The sequence below is a fragment of the Rhinopithecus bieti genome, unplaced genomic scaffold, assembly GCF_001698545.2.
Source record: "Rhinopithecus bieti isolate Rb0 unplaced genomic scaffold, ASM169854v2 scaffold_55715, whole genome shotgun sequence".
In the NCBI taxonomy this organism is placed as follows: domain Eukaryota; kingdom Metazoa; phylum Chordata; class Mammalia; order Primates; family Cercopithecidae; genus Rhinopithecus; species Rhinopithecus bieti.
The window spans coordinates 307387-324789 of NW_016822769.1; the positions used below are offsets into that span (position 1 = coordinate 307387).

The 17403-nt window shown below is 44.8% G+C and overlaps 2 protein-coding genes across 6 annotated transcripts in view; one reads left to right on the top strand and one right to left on the bottom strand.

Moving 5' to 3' along the window:
- The window catches only part of WDR76 (WD repeat domain 76), a 46543-nt gene extending 42716 nt beyond the window's left edge, over positions 1–3827 (top strand). Inside the window, 1 exon segment of the mRNA XM_017861040.1 lies at positions 1554–3827. Within this exon segment, the coding sequence (XP_017716529.1) occupies positions 1554–1818 (265 nt within the window). The 3' untranslated portion in view covers positions 1819–3827.
- A 2322-nt stretch (positions 3828–6149) lies between these two features.
- The window catches only part of FRMD5 (FERM domain containing 5), a 348152-nt gene continuing 336898 nt past the window's right edge, over positions 6150–17403 (bottom strand). For 4 of the 5 annotated variants that reach the window (XM_017861041.1, XM_017861043.1, XM_017861045.1 and 1 more), the window contains one exon: positions 6150–9812. In XM_017861041.1, the coding sequence (XP_017716530.1) occupies positions 9235–9812 (578 nt within the window). In that variant the 3' untranslated portion in view covers positions 6150–9234. The remainder of the gene's footprint in view (positions 9813–17403) is intronic. The other variant, XM_017861042.1, reaches the window with a different exon arrangement.

Genomic DNA, 17403 nt, shown 5'->3' on the forward strand with positions numbered 1-17403 from the left:
CCCCCCTGGTTCACACCATTGTCCTGCCTCAGCCTCCCCAGTAGCTGGGACTACAGGTGCGTGCTACCATGCCCGGCTAATTTTTTTTTTTTTTTTTTTTTTAGTAGAGACGGGGTTTCACCATGTTAGCCAGGATGGTCTCGATCTCCTGACCTCGTGATCTGTCCGCCTCGGCCTCCCAAAGTGCTGGGATTACAGGCATGAGCCACCACGCCTGGCCTTTTGTTTTTTTAGTGGAGTCTTGCTCTTGTTGCCCAAGCTGAAGTGCAATGGCACGATCTTGGGTCACTGCAACCTCCGCCTCCCAGGTTCAAGCAATTCTTGTGCCTTAGCCTCCTGAGTAGCTGGGATTACAGGCCTGAGCCACAATGCCTGGCTAACTTTCCTATTTTTGGTGGAGATGGGGTTTTACCATGTTGGTCAGGCTGGTCTCGAACTCCTGACCTCAGGTGATCCGCCTGCCTCGGCCCCCCAAAGTGCTGGGATTATAGGCATGAGCCACTGTGCCCAGCCAGTATTTTGTTTTTTAATTTTTTAATTTTTATTTTTTGAAATGGAGTCTCCCTCTGTCACCCAGGCTGGAGTGCAGTGGTGCGATCTCAGCTCACTGCATCCTCCACCTCCCAGGTTCAAGCAATTCTCCTGCCTCAGCCTCCCCAGTAGCGGGGATTATAGGCACACGCCACCATGCCTAGCTAATTTTTGTATTTTTATTTTTTTTGAGACAGAGTCTTACTCTGTTGTCCAGGCTGGAATGCAGTGGCACAATCTTGACTCACTGTAGCCTCCATCTCCTGGGTTCAAGCGATTCTCCAGCCTTGGCCTCTCTAGGAGCCGGGATTACAGGCGCCTGCCACCACGCCCAGCTAATTTTCCTATGTTTAGTAGAGACGGGGTTTCACCATGTTGGCCAGGCTGGTCTCAAACTCCTGACCTTGAATGATCCACCCCCTTGGCCTCCCAAAGTGCTGGGATTACAGGAGTGAGCCACTGCCCAGCCAATTTTTGTGTTTTTAGTAGACTGGGTTTCGCCATGTTGGCCAGGCTGGTCTCGAACTCCTGACCTCAGGTGACCCACCTGCCTCGGCCTCCCAAAGTGCTGGGATTACAGGCGTGGGCCACTGTGCCCACCTATATTTTGTATATTTTTAAAACGTTTATGTAGGGTGATTATTCTAGGGGCTAAGAATTTTCATTAACGATAGGGTCATTTAAGTAGCAGTGGGAAATGTGTTTCTCTATAGTCCATACTTTAATGAAAAAGGATTGTTAGTGATATTAAGGCAGAGGGCAGTACTTCTGTTTTTGCTTTTGAGAACTATAAAGGACTCCATATGTTTTACTTTGGGAGATTTTTGGATGAGGAGGATATCTGTCCAGAGGTTCAGTCCTGTAGAGAGGATGAGATAAGGTTGGTGGTAACTCAGTAACTTACTGAGAAGAAACTTGGCAGAAAAAACTAGCATTTAGGAGCAATGCCATCTTTACCCTCTGCCCAGTGCTACCTTATTTAACCTTACTTCATTTAAAAAATATATTGTTTTCCTCACTAGGCACAACACTTTCACTGGGCGATGGCTGACCAGGTTCCAAGCCATGTGGGATCCTAAACAAGAAGACTGTGTCATAGTTGGCAGCATGGCCCATCCACGACGGGTAGAAATCTTCCATGAGACAGGAAAGAGGGTGCATTCGTTTGGCGGAGAATGCCTTGTCTCTGTATGTTCCATCAATGCCATGCACCCAACTCGGTATATTTTGGCTGGAGGTAATTCCAGCGGGAAGATACATGTTTTTATGAATGAAAAAAGCTGCTGAGTTTTTGGTTTAAGAACATCAATTTGTTCAAATAGACCACTGTCCAACGAACCTAGTTAATTGGCATGCTTTAGTGTGTTTACTTGGTAATGTGTTACATTTAGCAAATATTAACATTATTTTATTAATAAGACTATAAGAAGAGTAATTTTAGTAAGGGAGAAGTCTTGGAGGGTTGCTTCTGCAGGATGGGGAGGGAATTTGAGGGGAGGCTCAGGTGCCTTCAGGACTTTTTAAAAATTTTTTTGAGACAGAATTTTGCTCTTGTTGCCCAGGCTGGAGTGCAATGGTGTGATCTTGGCTCACTGCAACCTCCGCCTCCCAGGTTCAAGCGATTCTCCTGCCTGAGCCTCCCAAGTAGCTGGGATTACAGGCACCTGCCACCATGCCTGTCTTATTTTTTGTGGTTTTAGTAGACATGGGGTTTCATCATGTTGGCCAGGCTGGTCTCAAACTCCTGACCTCAGGTGATCTGCCTGCCTCGGCCTCCCAGAGTGCTGGGATTACAGGCATGAGCCACTGCACCTGGCTATGAGCACTTTTAATTGAGACAGTATGCTGAGAAATTCTAATATTATAAAGCTTTGACTATTAAAGTTTTTGTGATCTAATGATATGGTTTTGATTCTATAGTGATTTGTGGTTTATTTTATAGTTTGGAATGAATACTTATCTCTAGGCTCACACATTGGAAGGGGATCCGGAAAGGTAATCTAACTCAGTGATTTGAAACTTGATTTTTTTAACTGAGAACTTTTTTTGCCCCCTGCCTGTAGGTTAAATCTTATGTGAAATGCCAAGATAATTGCCAAGCAGCTTTGGTTTACCCAGGGCAGTGTCGGGGTCTGTCTGTGTTTTCCTTTCCCCTTCCTCTAGATGACTCCTGAGACACAGGCAGGACTCCCAAGCACAGGGTTTGAATCTGCCCCGGTCCCGGCATTCCAGGATAAGATTGCCTCAGACCTATGTTTTTCAGACTGGGGGTTTTTGCTCTTCACATGAAATCAGTTAAATGACAAATGACTGGTGTTGAAAAAAATGAAAAGGAAAGAATTTGTAAAGAACAGAAAACATATTTGAGTAAGTATTGTTTGGTAAAACTTAGTTACATATGCATATATATTGGTAGGTATATATGTTTATGTATATTTTGATGTAAATAAATATATATATATATTTATCACTGTAGTACCATGGGTAATGGATAAAGAAGTGAAAGCTACTGCTTAGAATGAAGAATGCCCCAGTCTTACCTGTCCCGATCTTTAAACTGTCCAAAGGAAATTCAGTAGCTTGTTAAGTGAATACCTTCATTCTTACTCATATTTAGGTGAAATATTATGAAATACCACTTTTGGTATTTTATCAAAAATTTTTCTTTTCAGAAGTTATGGTAATTTCAATGTGTTTGTTGTTGGGAGGGGAGCTGCCAAATCAGTTATTCATATTACTGTGTGACATCTATCCAACTTTTTTCGTTATTCTTCATTGCCAAATACTGAAAGACTTGTAAACAGCTTTGGCAATATGTTTGAATTCTAAGAGGAAATATTTTCGCATAATTCTATATCAGAGAAATATAGTGATATATAATTTCCTTGAAAACAAATTTCTAAATAATTTTCTTCTCTGTAATCTAAGTGTAAAAGGTTTAGTTTTCAATAGGTTTAGGTGTTTATGAACAATAGTTCTCTATTTTCTAATTGATATAAGTAGAGGAATTGACAAGTGAGATGGAAATGTTAATTTATAAAGGGAAAGTAAAGCTAAGTGAGGTTGAGTTATAATTAAACTGTTCAGGAAACATCGTAAAGGCTTTAGGCTCCCTTTTTCATTTCTACACCAATTAATCTCATGGGTTCTAGAGTGGTTAGTTCTATGGGAATTGTTTTTGTTTTTAAAGATGCTGAAAACTACTCTCAATCAAATTAGTACCATCATTTAAGCTTTGAATACTTGGCGGTAGTGGCCTGGCCTCTTCAATAAATGTTAGCAAATTCTTCATGTTCCTCACTTTTGTGGTTTCTTTTGCCATACTAGCTTCATAAACAGTGCTATTTATATTCACTTACACTTAATAGAGTTATATCTGGAGGCAATGCAGGAAGAAAGTAGAATGAGTAGGGACTTTTTTTTTTTGTGATAAGCTTTCTTCTAATGGAGTAATTGTTTACATCTAGACAGCACATAAAAGAAAATTGTCCCCCTTGGGACATTCTTACACTGTAATCTGTAGTGAAAGGTACTTCTCCCACAGACTTGCCTGCAGCTGGCTTCTGTAATTATGTGTGTATTATTGCTTCCTTCAGGATAAGGCTTTTCTGTAAGTTTGGCCTTTATAGTATCTCTTAAGCTCTGAATTCCACTTTTTATTCTTTTTTTTAAAACATACCCAGCCTTTTGTTATGTAACTTTTAAGTAAGGAGCAGACAATTCTCATTTTCGGTTGTCAGAGACTTGGTCAGACTAGGAGAGACCACAAATGATTAGGAATTAATAGAATCTGAGTTGCTTAAGTCCTATTTTAAGTATTCTGGCCTTTGAGCTTCCTTTTCACCAAGATGATTTTAGAAAGGGAGTTCTCTAGGAAAGGAGGGATCCTTAGGGCTGTGGATACAAGGATTTAAATCCTTTCAGCCATTGTACAGTAAATGGGGTAGAGTGGGGGAGAAGACACACATGCCTTCTGTATCATACTAAGAAGAGGAAATATATGCCCTCTAACTTCAGATTCCAAAAACTTCCATGTCCTATTGGGTTGTCCTTTCTGACTTAGTACATTTCCCCCTGCTTTTTAGTAAGGTGTTGATGGCTAGAAATACCAAGACAGCAGATTGTATTTTGACTCATTTGGCTGTAAATATTTGGATTTTCAAATGAAAAAGTGGAATTTATGAGGAAGATAACATTTAGTACAATTACACAGAGCTGAAGAACAAAACATTTTATGATACATTTTCCCCAAAATGGAAGCTGGGCAAGAGGAAATTTATTAAAAGTGTGCTTTGCTTGTTTTATTCCATTCCATCAGCAGGTTGTAGGGGTCTGAAGAGGAAGCCTGTTCATGAGCTAAAACCAAGTGTGTTCAGGTGCAGAGGAGCTAGATTGTGCTAGAGGAATCCAAAGCAGAGGGAATAGGGACTAGAGTCCTACCAGGGTGTGTGCACAGGCTGTTCTTGATAAGCTGTCAGCAGAAGGGAGGCTGCTGTGAATCAGCAGGGCCATGGGAAGCCACCCAGGTCCAGTGTTTCTTGTGCTTTTTGGATCACTTCAAGCAAAATCTTATGTCATAAAAACATACAAAAAATTTCCACTGGGGATAGGGTGCTGGATAGCATTTTATAGATAGTGTGGGTACCTCTGAAATTTGGAGGTAACATAGCCCGATAGGTGTTTAGGAAGATGATCTGGAAACAAATGGGAGAGTGGAGGGTAGGCAGAATTGAGAAGACAAAGATTAGGTAAGAAGCTAGCACAGTGGACCAAGCCCCCAGTGTCACCTCTTATCCTCATGGAATTTGGAAGACCATTTTCCAATTCTGTAGCCACAGAGTGATGGTTACATAATCAGATAAGATAATGCTATAGGGATGTATTTTGTAAATATGTGGTGGTGGTATCATTGTAGTTCCTTCTTAGAAAGTATTTTCTGTGCTCCCACTTACTCCAGGCTTGAGTAAGAACACCAGACCAGAAGCTGGACCATCTGGGTTCTAGTTTGGGCTCTACCACTATGTAATTTTGGGAAAATCACTTAGCCTTCTTGGTTTTCCTCATCAGAAAAATGATGTCCAATTCACTTTAAAATTATTACATTTTATAGCTTCTCAGTTTCTCTCTTTTTTTTTTGAGATAGTCTTGCTCTGTCACTCAGGCTGGAGTGTAGTGGTATGATCTCAGCTCACTGCAACCTCCGCCTCCTGGATTCAAGCGATTCTCTCCTGCCTCAGCCTTCTGAATAGCTGGGATTACAGGCACACGCTGCCATGCTCGGCTAATTTTTGTATTTTTAGTAGAGATGGGGGGGGTTTCACCATGTTGGTCAGGCTGGTCTTGAACTCCTAACCTTGTGATCTGCCCAACTCGGCCTCCCAAAGTGCTGGGATTATAGGCGTGAGCCACTGTGCCTGGCCACTTCTCAGTTTCTAACAGTATGTATTTGGGGGTATGGGACAAGGATAATAGGTGGATACAAGCAAAATGATTATTTTATATGATCCAAGTGAATAGTAGTCAGCTGTGTAAATCCCACCGGTATTCTTTTATCTATGTGTAACTTTAAGGGAGGAAAATAAGACAGGCTGTTATTAAAGAAAGAGCCCACTCTTCCATGATATTTAAATATTTATTTAAGTTTAAAAATAATCTTCATGGCACCAATGATTTTATGCTAACTACATACTGCATATGTAGAAAAAAGTACATTGCTTTGAAGGAAAATGTAACTTAAGAGTTTTTGGCACACGGAAGGTTAACAACTATATATTTTCAAATGAAACTAAGAAATTCACATTTGCAGGTAGTTTACCCTCTACTGCTTAAAGATGCAGTACGCTATTCTTTAGTAAGAGTTTTATTCTGATAGATGAAGCTATGAAAATCAGTGCTTTTTCTACAATGATAAAATAATTTTGAGAGAAAATGAGAGACATGTTAGAACACAGTATAACCAGGTTAAAACTTGAACAATTTTAATGGTGGAGATATACCAAAAAAGACTAATCACCAAAGGAGGTTTATTATTCAAGCACTATTTGAAAAGCAAACTGAAGGAAACTTTTCTATCCATATTTTCTGGGATGAGCCCTGGAAAAAAACCCTAAAGTTTCTGTTTAGAGAGCAAACTTTAGCTGTTAGAAATGGCATAGACTACTGTACTGTTAGAACTCTAGACACAAGGAACATACTAGGATATGGAATACTGCATCTGTCTCTAATGTGAATATGAAAGGTCGGAGTTGAGGCTATCACTCACTGCATAGAAACACCAGATTCTACAAACTGAGGTAGGAGCACTACACTAAAAGGTAATCTTCTATGTTGCATAAGACAGTAGATATCCAGGTTGACACCAGCCCCCTGTCTCCTGACAGCCTTTTCATCTCTGGGTCTACTTTTCACGTTAGTCCTGTGCTAAATAAAGCCTTTGCTATGTAGATGACAAGTGGCAGTGGCTAGTTGGTTTTAAATGACCCCTAATCTCTACTAGGATCTCTTTCGGTTTGTATTGTCACTCGATAAATAGATGTTTATAATTCTGCCTAAATTGTTGCTGGTATGAAAATGGTCAGAGAGGCCCTCTTCCCTTCTTAGATTCTAGCTGTGTTTTAGCATTCCAGTATTTGATCTTGCCCATTTGGCATCAGACATCTTTTTGCTGCTGGTTAGTTGTTCAAGCACCCTTTAAACAAGCAACCCTGGTGCCTCCACTGGGAAGAGGTCTCAGATCTTTAATGCATGTCAGGCATGGAAACAGAGCTGACTGACCCTCTTCTGCTAACATACTGGTAAGGATCGGTTTTACTGTCTAGATCAGGATTGGCATATTATGGCCTGTAGGCCAAATTCAGCTCACTTTTTTCATAAAGTTTTATTGGAACACAGCCATGTTCCTTCATTTACAAATTATGGCTGTTCTTGTGCTGTGATGGCAGAATTGAGTGGTTGTGACAGAGCAAGGCGTGCTAAGCCAAAATATTTCCTGTGTAGCACTTTACAGAAGTTTGTTGACCTCTGGTCCAGATGAAAGGATGTCTTTAAAATTATGCAAATCTCTCCCTAAGAGCCCCAGTTATTCCACAGTTGTATTCTAAACATGGACATGGTTCTACCATCTCAGGGGACAAAATAGGGGAGGTCAAATCTACAAGTGACTCATTCTGTTCTGCGTTTGGGGCTGTCCGATTAGGGAATCAGCAGCTGCTCTACTTTTGTGTGGGTCCAGGAATATGTCCATTGACCATCCTTAAATAAGCCCTCAAGCCCCAGATGACTTAGAAATCTCTCCCTGAGATGAAAACAGGATCTTGTGTGTGATTGGTTTTAGAGTTGAAGAGCTTGGGCCTAGGACCCCACACTCACCCTTCATATGCCTGTGCTTCTGTGTGCTTCCAGGACTTCCCTCTGCAAGGATGGTGATGCTTTCCTAGAACTTATGCAGAGGATGACCCTAAGGGGCAGCATTTCTACATCTAAGTGTTGGTCTCTGCCACGGTCACCTTCTGTGTTTTGTAGGCATCTCTTAGAAATCCTATTTTAAAAGATTCTTTTCCTGGTCCCTTCTAAGGCTGTTGATCTTGGAATTCTATTTTCTGAAGCTTTTCATTCTCAGGATTGGTTTCTTTCTTGCATCATTTAGTTCATCAGGCTCTATTTTCTTAATCCATAAAGTAAAAACAAAATATGAATTGTTAAGAAAATAACATTTTGTTGTTAAAATATAAATTGAAATAGTCTTTGGGTTGGGGGGTGTATATAAAATAAGCACTGCTCTCCAAATCTCAACAGTCTCTCAGGTAACTTAACTCTGCTTTCTCTTAACCATACTTTGTCCAACATTTCTGACAGAACTCTCTGGCACCACTGAATTCATTTAACGCCCCTGGAGCACTATAAAAGTCTTGAGGTTCTTCAGAAAAAAAAATCATGTTAAGTCTAGTTTCATTATACAAAACTATGGTGATGCCCACTAGGCTCTAGACTAAGGGGACAGACTTACCCCACCCCTGCTGCTGCTGCTGCTGTAATGGTGGTCCCTTCAGATGCCCACTCTGCTCAGATTTGAAAAAACAAAAGGAAAAGAAAATCCAACTCAGACCATCATAAGAAGCAACTTTCCATTTAATCATTCTACATGGATGTTTACTTTTTTAAAAGTTCTGTCTGGCAAAAAAAACTAAACAGTCCCCATTGTCCAGATCCCTGGCCTACCCTGCTGAGGCTGCAGTGACGAATCTACTGGAACCCAGTGGCACCAGCAGGAAAGCTCCTGCAGAATACAGAGGACAGCAGCTCTCTAGTCTTCAACTAGTGTCCCCTCTGCTAGGTGACACTACTGCAATAATCAGTAATAGTAAAATAAATTATTTTTATTTGATACTTCAAATACACATCTATGAAAAATCAAAATTCATAAACCAAAATTATCCTGCAAATTGGAAAGATGAGAAACAGAGTTGCTGAGCCTTTCTTGAAATAACTTCTGAAGAAAATTAGTTTTCCCAGTTTGTTTAGACAGGGCGTGAGCCTATCCCTTTCTTCTTCTGGGAAACACCCTCCTAGGCTGCAGTGGACTTTGAGTCATGAGAGGAGGACTTGGTATATGTGCCGATGGTTCCGCGATGGGTCCCATTGCTGGGAATGGGTAGCTGGGCTCCTTGGTCCACCTGGCTAGTTTTTGGGAGGAGTCATGCCTTCTCAGGTGTCAATGAGCAGGCTCACCACTGAGCGGATTTTGCAGGCAAACCATCGCCTGAGGGGACAAAAGTATTGATAGTGGAATTGTTCAAACTCGGGGGTCTGGCGGATATCGCGGAAAAAGGCAATGTCAAGGTCAGACTCGGTAAGGATGATCAGGAGGAGGAGCAAAACAAAGAGGAGTCCCATGGTCACAAGGAGCAAACGGAGGACACTTAGAACAAACTTATTCACCTGTTCCTCCTCGGGCCCGCTGTGCCCCTGACACAGGGCCCTCAGTTCTCCCCCAAGGGCCTCCACCTCTGTAGCAGTTGGGGTGCTGGCTTCAGATTCCTTCTCCTCCTCGATGCTGCAGGTGGCTCCATTGATCTGCCGGGAAAGCAACATCAGCTCCAGGCTGTGCTCAGCCACAGGGGTGGGCAGCACGCTGTCTGCAGGGCTGTAGGCCTCGTCTGCAATCACAGCTACTCGCTCATTGCTATCTGTCCGGCTGCTTCTCACGTGAGGCAGGAAGGTGTCCCCATGGGAAGAGGAACGCACTGGCGTGGAATGGGCACTGTCCCGTAGGGACTCTAGGCCTAGAAAGGCAAAAGGAACATGACTAGGCTGTGTCCCAATGCACCCTTTACTTTCCAGTGGCACCCACTGTGTTTTATTGGGTACCATTCTGCACATCCACATGACCAGCAGCAGTAGCCGCTGCACTCTATTTCGATATATCAAGAAGATGACAGCCTGAGCGTGATGGCTCACGCCTGTAATCTCAGCACTTTGGGAGGCCAAGGTGGGTGGACTGCTTGAGATCAGGAGTTCCAGACCAGCCTGGCCAACGTGGTGAAACCCCATCTCAAGTAAAAATACAAAATTAGTCAGGTGTGGTGGCACATGCCTGTAATCCCAGCTACTTGGGAGGCTGAGGCAGGAGAATCGCTTGAACCTGGGAGGCAGAGGTTGCAGTGAGCTGAGATTGCACCATTACACTCCATCCTTGGCAACAGAGTGAGAGAGACTCCATGTTAAAAAAAAAAACAAAAAAAAAAAGCTGGGCACCATGGCTCATGACTGTAATCCCAGCACTTTAGGAGGCCGAGGCAGGCGGATCACGAGGTAAGGAGTTCGAGACCAGCCTGACCAACATGGTGAAACCCTGTCTCTACTAAAAATACAACAATTTATATTTGTGTGGTGGCGGGTGCCTGTAATCCCAGCTACTCCCGAGTCTGAGGCAGAAGAACTTCTTGAACTTGGGAGGCAGAGGTTGCAGTGAGCAGAGATCGTGCCACTGCACTCCAGCCTGGGCGACAGAGCAAGATTCTGCCTTGGGGCAGGGAGGAAGCCAGGTGTGGTATTGCATGCCTGTTGTTCCAGTTACTTTGTAGGTAGGTGGGTTGCTTGAGCCTGGGAGGTCAAAGCTGCAGTGAACCAAGATCACACCACTGCATTCCAGCCTAAGCAACAGAGCAAGACTGTCTCATATATATATATAATATAAAATATATATAATATATTGTATATGTGATATATATGATATATATAAAATAGATATGTGATATGTATGAAGCAAGAGGAGCTACAGAAATCACAGTGGCCATTTTAGAAAAGTATTTCTTTGCTTTTTGCTTATGGCTTTGGCCTAATTTGTGTGTGCGTGTGTGTTTTTTTTGAGTCGGAGTCTTACTCTGTCGTCCAGGTTGGAATGCAGTGGTGCAATCTTGGCTCACTACAGCCTCTGCCTCCTGGGTTCAAGTGATTCTTCTCATGTCTCAGCCTTCTGAGTGGCTGGGATTACAGGTGTCTGCCACCACGCCTGTCTAATTTTTGTATTTTGAGTAGAGATGGGGTTTTGCCATTTTGGCTATGCTGGTCTAGAACTCCTGGCCTCCAAAAGTGCTAGGATTATAGGCGTGAGCCACCACACCCAGCCCCTAATTTCTTAAAGATTCTGCCTTCCTTGCCTTTGGTGTCCTGGGCCTGGTTTTTACCCCAATTTGAAAGAATCTGAATTCCAAACTACCCGATGCAGAGCTGGGACCACGGTTTGAGTCTCAAGTCTGCCTATTGGGTGGAGGGCTTTAAGAGGCAGGAATGGGCCAGACGCGATGGCTCCCATCTGTAATCCCAGCACTTTGGGAGGCCAAGGCGGGTGGATCACTTGAGCCGAAGGGTTCAAGACCAAGCTGGGCAACATAGCGAGACACTGTAACTATAAACTTTTTAATAAAAGGTAGGAATGGGGAGAAGGAGAATGTCTTGCCTAACTGGGTTCCATCAAATACTGAGTATCCTTGTAAAAATCCAGCATACAGCATCTTGAGCTCATAAGGTCAAAATTTTTGGATTTCTGCAGCTGCTGTCAGTCTCTTCAGCCTCCGTTCTAGCTGTTCTGACCTTGTGGAATGATGGGGTAGAAACTCTCTCTGCTCTTCTTGAGGGGGCGTGGGAGCAGTCCCTGGCCAGCTCCCTCTCTTTTCCCCTGAGGAGCTGGGTCTAGGATAGGCTGAAAAGCTCCCCTATCTTTAGGCACTTCAGAGCACAAAACGGTTTTTGAGAAGATCTTGTTGGGTCACAGGGGTGGGTGGGTGGATTTCTCTTACATTTGGTAGGAGAAAGGGGGTATTCTATCCCCTAAAACTACCCATTATCTCTTCTCTCTTTCCAAGGTTCTCACAGGACTCAAGCCCTGGCAGGGAAAACTAGCTGGTTACACCCTCAACTGAACAGCAGCTACCCAGGCCAGAGGCTTTGGGCATACAGTGAGTGAGTGTGGCCCACATCACAGTGCTCCCAAGGACGTGGCTTCTTGTTTTAGGCTCAACGTCTACATTTTCCACTCCTGGCCATCTTGGTGGTGCTGGTGTGGTTCTCTCTGCCTTTGTGACCTATGACAAGAAAAGCCAGTCCCTTTCTGTTGCCCTGAAATAGTCCCTGACAATCCCAGACTGAACCAGATTCCCAGCTCAGTAAAGGTTTTACCTAAGTCAGGCTGATTAGGGAGTTTTTTGGTTCAGGGCTAGCTCCAGATGCCCAAAGCTGTCTTTTTTCCCCTTCTCCCAGGACACAAAGCAGTCCAAAGGTCTCTCTTAAAAAGGTGTTAGTAACCTTTCAGAAGCAGTGTGTCCATCTTCCTTGGCTCCCTCATGGCTTGACCATTTGCACCCAGGCAGCCTGCCTGACCAGCCTGGTGGAGCCTATCTTGGCACAGGCACAGTTAAGGATTCTTCAGAGGAATAAGCCCTGGAATCTGGGCTATGAATGAGTAGGACAAGGGAGAGAGGGGGTGGGGGCAAAGGCAGGGCACCTGCCATCCAGTTACCCTCCCCATTGCCTCACAGCTCATACATTTGCCACAGCTCTCAATCTCTGCTTTCAGAAGCTCCTCATAGTCCTGGCTGTAATTTTGTCCCTGTGCTAAAATCTTAAATTTGTATAATGCTTTCGACTTTTTAAAGCACTTTCATTTTATCTTTCAGTAACTCCACAAGGTAGTGTGGGCAAGGGGTTACCTGAAGTCATGTGGTTGGTGGTTAATGGCAAAACCAAGGATAGAATCCAAGGCACTTTCTAGTTCATGATCCTGCTGATCATATCCATTAAGTCCTCACGTCAACAGGCTCCTGGAAACCATGACTTTAAGCCAAATGATGTTACAGCAGGTCCTCCAATGTTTTCTTCAGCATCATTTTGTTATAATTTTGAAAAAGTTTTTTAGTTTTTTGAGACAAGTCTTACTCCATTGCCTAGACTAGAGTGTAGTGGTGCAATCACAGCTCACTGCAGCCTCGACCTCCCAGGCTCAGGTGATCCTCCCACCTCAGCATCCTGAGTAGCTGGGACTACAGGCATGTGCCACCATGCCTAGCTAATTTTTGTATTTTTTGTAGAGACAGGTTTTTGTGCTGGGATTACAGATGTGAGCTACCACGCCCAGCCCCATTTTGTTATAATGTTGATAAGGAAAACAAAAGTTTCATTGTACATCATTTTGCTTAAAGTTGCAGTTTCTAAGACCCTATCAACAATGTTAAGTGACGACTTAACTGTAGTCTGATTCCATGGAATGGAACTATGGGCCAGGACAGATTAAATCAACAGCCAGCATCTACCTTAGATTTAGGTCTTAATTGCCCAATAAACTTTTGAAATAACCTGAAATTAAGAGCCTCTGTCCCTTGTTCTAGAGCTCTTGCTGTTCCTTTGACCTCTCTCTTACCCAGTATTCCTCCCTGATGTCCCCATTTGCACATGCAGCTTGAGGAATAGGTACCTTGGAACAGGTTATGGGTCACTGATAAGGCAGAAACCTTAAGGCTCTGGTTGCAGCATATTGCTGGCTTGGCTCATTTCCCAGGCAGTCCTCTGCCCCCCTTTTCCTGGAACCTTGGCCCCATTGCACAGGGCACCTGCCACCCTTTCAAAGGCCTGCCCCTTCACGAGGACAGCTCTGACTGCAAGATCTTTCAAAGTAGAAAAGCTTAGCTTAACCTACGATTACGCGCCCTCAGCTTGTGGGGAAGGAGAGAGGCGAATGCTGTGACATCAGAAGAGAAAAAGTCAGCCACATCATACTGGGAGCTGTTGGTGCTGTCATTAAACAAGGTAATGGATAGATAGGCATTTCTTTTTCTTTTTTTTGAGATGGAATCTCATTCCATCGTCCAGGCTGGAGTGCAATGGCGCAATCTCCGCTCACTGCAGCCTCCACCTCCTGGGTTCAAGCGATTCTCCCATCTCAGCCCCGCGAGTATCTGGGATTACAGGCACCTGCCACCACGCCTGGCTAATTTTTGTATTTTTAGTAGAGACGGGGTTTCACCACATTGGCCAGGCTGGTCTCATCTCCTGACCTCAAGTGATCTGCCCACCTCGGCCTCCCAAAGTGCTGGGATTACAGGCATGAGCCACTGTATCCAATTAGATATGCATTTCTAGTAGAAATGTCTGACAAATACAGTTGCTCAGTAAATATCAGTCGGTCTCCTCCCTCAATAGAAGATCTCACCTGTAAGGTGACCCTCCCACATCAGGTTAGTCCTATATTAGAAACTGTTTTCACTGCTGTAAAAGCCACCACCTGTCCTGCCATTTCATCAAACCTGTGATTTTGGGATAGATGGGATGGGTGCTGTGGGAAGGATCTGTGCTAAGCGGCACAGCAAAGCAGGAGAGTCTTTTTTACCTTGGAAGTGCTCCAGCTGATTCCCTTGCCCGGGAGTCACAGCAGTCAGGACCCTGCCCTGGAGCCGGGGCCCCATCCTCAGGATACGCACACTTAGGGGCCGAAAGCAGTGATTAGTCAGCCGGAGCTGGACCCGGACTCTGGTGTGAATCTTAATCAGACTCTTCCCCATGGCGGCCCAGGAAGGCAAATACTTCTTCAGTGGAAACCAGCTGATCACTTCAGAGAAACCAGCCAGGCAGGGAAAGATACAGAGAGGGAAAGACGGAACGCCAACTAGGAACAAAGGATTTCCGCAGATCCCACACCATAGCAGCCCCTTAGCAGTGCCTCGCGTGCTGCAGGAAGAAGTTCACCTCCCCAAGTTTCAGATCAGGCTGAACTGCAGGGAAGGAGCAGCACTGAGAGGCCACCGTTATCAGGGGACTGGATTTAGTCAGAAGCACTTACAGCCATAAAAAGTAATGCTTCCTTGGCCTGCAGCTCTTTCCCTGAGGCCTGGATAAGGGCTCCAAGCTCTCAGAGGGCCAGGGACAGAGGGGGCAGAGAACAATCCCAGAGGGTAAGGGGAATCAAGACTGTCCCAGAAAATCCAGGATGTAAAGTTACAACGCCATTGGGCTTTATCCAGGCCATATATAATCCAGGCCTGCCCTGGTGCCAGCCAAGTTGCACGGTCAGTGCTACCTTTGGGGCCGGGTGGCTCTGAAGTGGGAGGAGGTGGTCTCTGTGATACTAAGTGGGCCAAATGGACTACAGAAGACACATGGTGGAGCATGAACCAATTTCAAATGCCCATAAATTCCTTGGGGTTTTTGTTGGTTGTGCCCTTCTTCTGAGGCCCTCATCGCATCCCTCGCAGCCCCTTCCTCCCTGGTTGGGGTGGGCAGTTAGGGTCAGCTGTGCTTGTCATGACCTTTAAAGGCAAGCCCTCTTGAAAGATGTTGCACCTGAACTCTTGCCTCCTAGAAACTAATCCATTCTTCCACAGGCTTGGTAACCCCTGTACTGATAAAGCCATTTAATTGCTACAATCTTTTATTTATTTCCACATCCAAACCCGATGTCATCTCCCTCTCCTCACTCTGAGCGTGTGAGGTTCATTTGGGCCAGGTCAGTTTTACTTGCCCTGTCCTGCATCTAATGGGTCCTGGGCTGGGGGCCATGACCAGGGCCACAGGCTGTGTTTGTCCACTGGCAGCCTTGGGCACAGGGTGTGAGAAGCACCTGGAAGTCTGCTAAGCTATAACCTACCAAGTGTGCCATTCTGTGAGGCTGGTTTTGAGGAAGTGCCCCAGCCCTAGAGGGCCTATACTCCTCAGCAGCCTCTCCCCACTGTACCTCTCCTTGCATTTGACAACAAGGGGGAATAGTTTGGACAAGGAACCTGCTGCTGCAATGGGAGAAGAGAGGCTCTGGGAGGAGGAGGAGGCTGGAGGTAAAGCCAGAGCTGAATGGGGAACTTAGGCAGCCTCAGCATGTCTCAGGATCACAAGGACTGTTTTCCCCGCCTCTTGAGTTGTTCTACTAACCCTACTTGGCAGCAACTCTCAATGAGTTTTGTCTACACAGAGAGCCTCAGCCCTCCCTCTTTTGGGAATGCTGGTTTCCTGGACATTCTTCCCCGTTCTGGGAAGTCGGCTTGCACAAGGCTCCTCTCCTGTTTTACATCCTGCATGGTGCTGGCTTCCCTAGGGTGAGCCTTCTGTTTGGGAGGACAGCTGTCCCAGCTCTCTGTGGAAGACTTGGGATGGACTGTCTAGCTTCAGCCTCAGGAGGGATGGAAAGAAAGGCCACAGAGGGGAGAAAGTTATGTTTCCTCAAAGAGAAGTTCATTCTACTTCCTGAGATGTACACCCCAAAACAGGGATAGTGAGAGCCAAGCTCAGTTCTCCGGGTCAGCCTAAGATGGGAGGAAACACCAGGAGGCTGTGTCTGATGATGGTCATGTATCCATAATTCCATTCTTTGCATAATGATTCTACTTGGTAGTCCACACTCTCCCGCACTCAGCTCTGTTCTGCAGTGGGGGCACTAGGCTCAGAGAGAAAACAACCTGTTTCAGAAGGTGCATGGCAGAGCTCCTAGTCAGACCTTGGCTTCCTGACCAGGACTCTGCACTGTGCTTGCTGCCTACCTGTAAACGCTTTAGTCTCTTTAAAGTACTTCTGCACTTATTAGCTTCTTTGCAACCAATGGAGTGGGCAAGGAAGATGTCCCTGTTTTACAAATGGAGCAATGAAGATAAGTAACTTGACGGTGTTTGTCTAGCTGGGGTTCTCAACCTCTAGACCGTAGGGAGTTACATACCAGACTCTGGTAACATGGAATCTCACACAGTGACACATCCTAAAATCCTAAACACAAATTAGATCTTGGAAACAGCAGAGTGATATCCTTCCTAACCTGAGCAATTCATTTTCATTCCCAAGCCGCATTCTTACAGAAAGGGCAAAGGGCTGTCCCCACCAGCTTCTACACCGTTAATCCCAGGAGAGAGACAGGTATGAACCAATCCTTCTGTCTCCTGCTGTGTGAGATCTTCTGAGGTCCTAAAAAAAACACCATCTTTGGGAATGAAAGCACTCAACTTTACACCTGTATCCAGCCTGCGGGTGACCTGGGCCAGTGACAACAGCTAGAGGATAGTATTTCGAGAGCACCTCCATTACCCAGAGAATAGATTGTTGGCCTCAGCTACTGGGGTATCTAGTTCAGTGGAGATACATAGAATCTCTCTCTCCCCACCTCCGCTGCCTCCAAAGGAAGGGAATCTGGAGGGAGATGGGTCATATTGGATTTCCTGAGACAGTGGTAAGATATGCAGATAGCAACAGGACAAATTGCTTTTTTTTTTTTTTTGAGACAGAGTCTTACTCTGTTGCCCAGGCTGGAGTGCAGTGGCAAGATCTTGGCTCACTGCAACCTCTGCCTCCTGGGTTCAAGTGATCCTCTTGCCTCAACCTCCCAAGTAGCTGGGATCACAGGCGTGC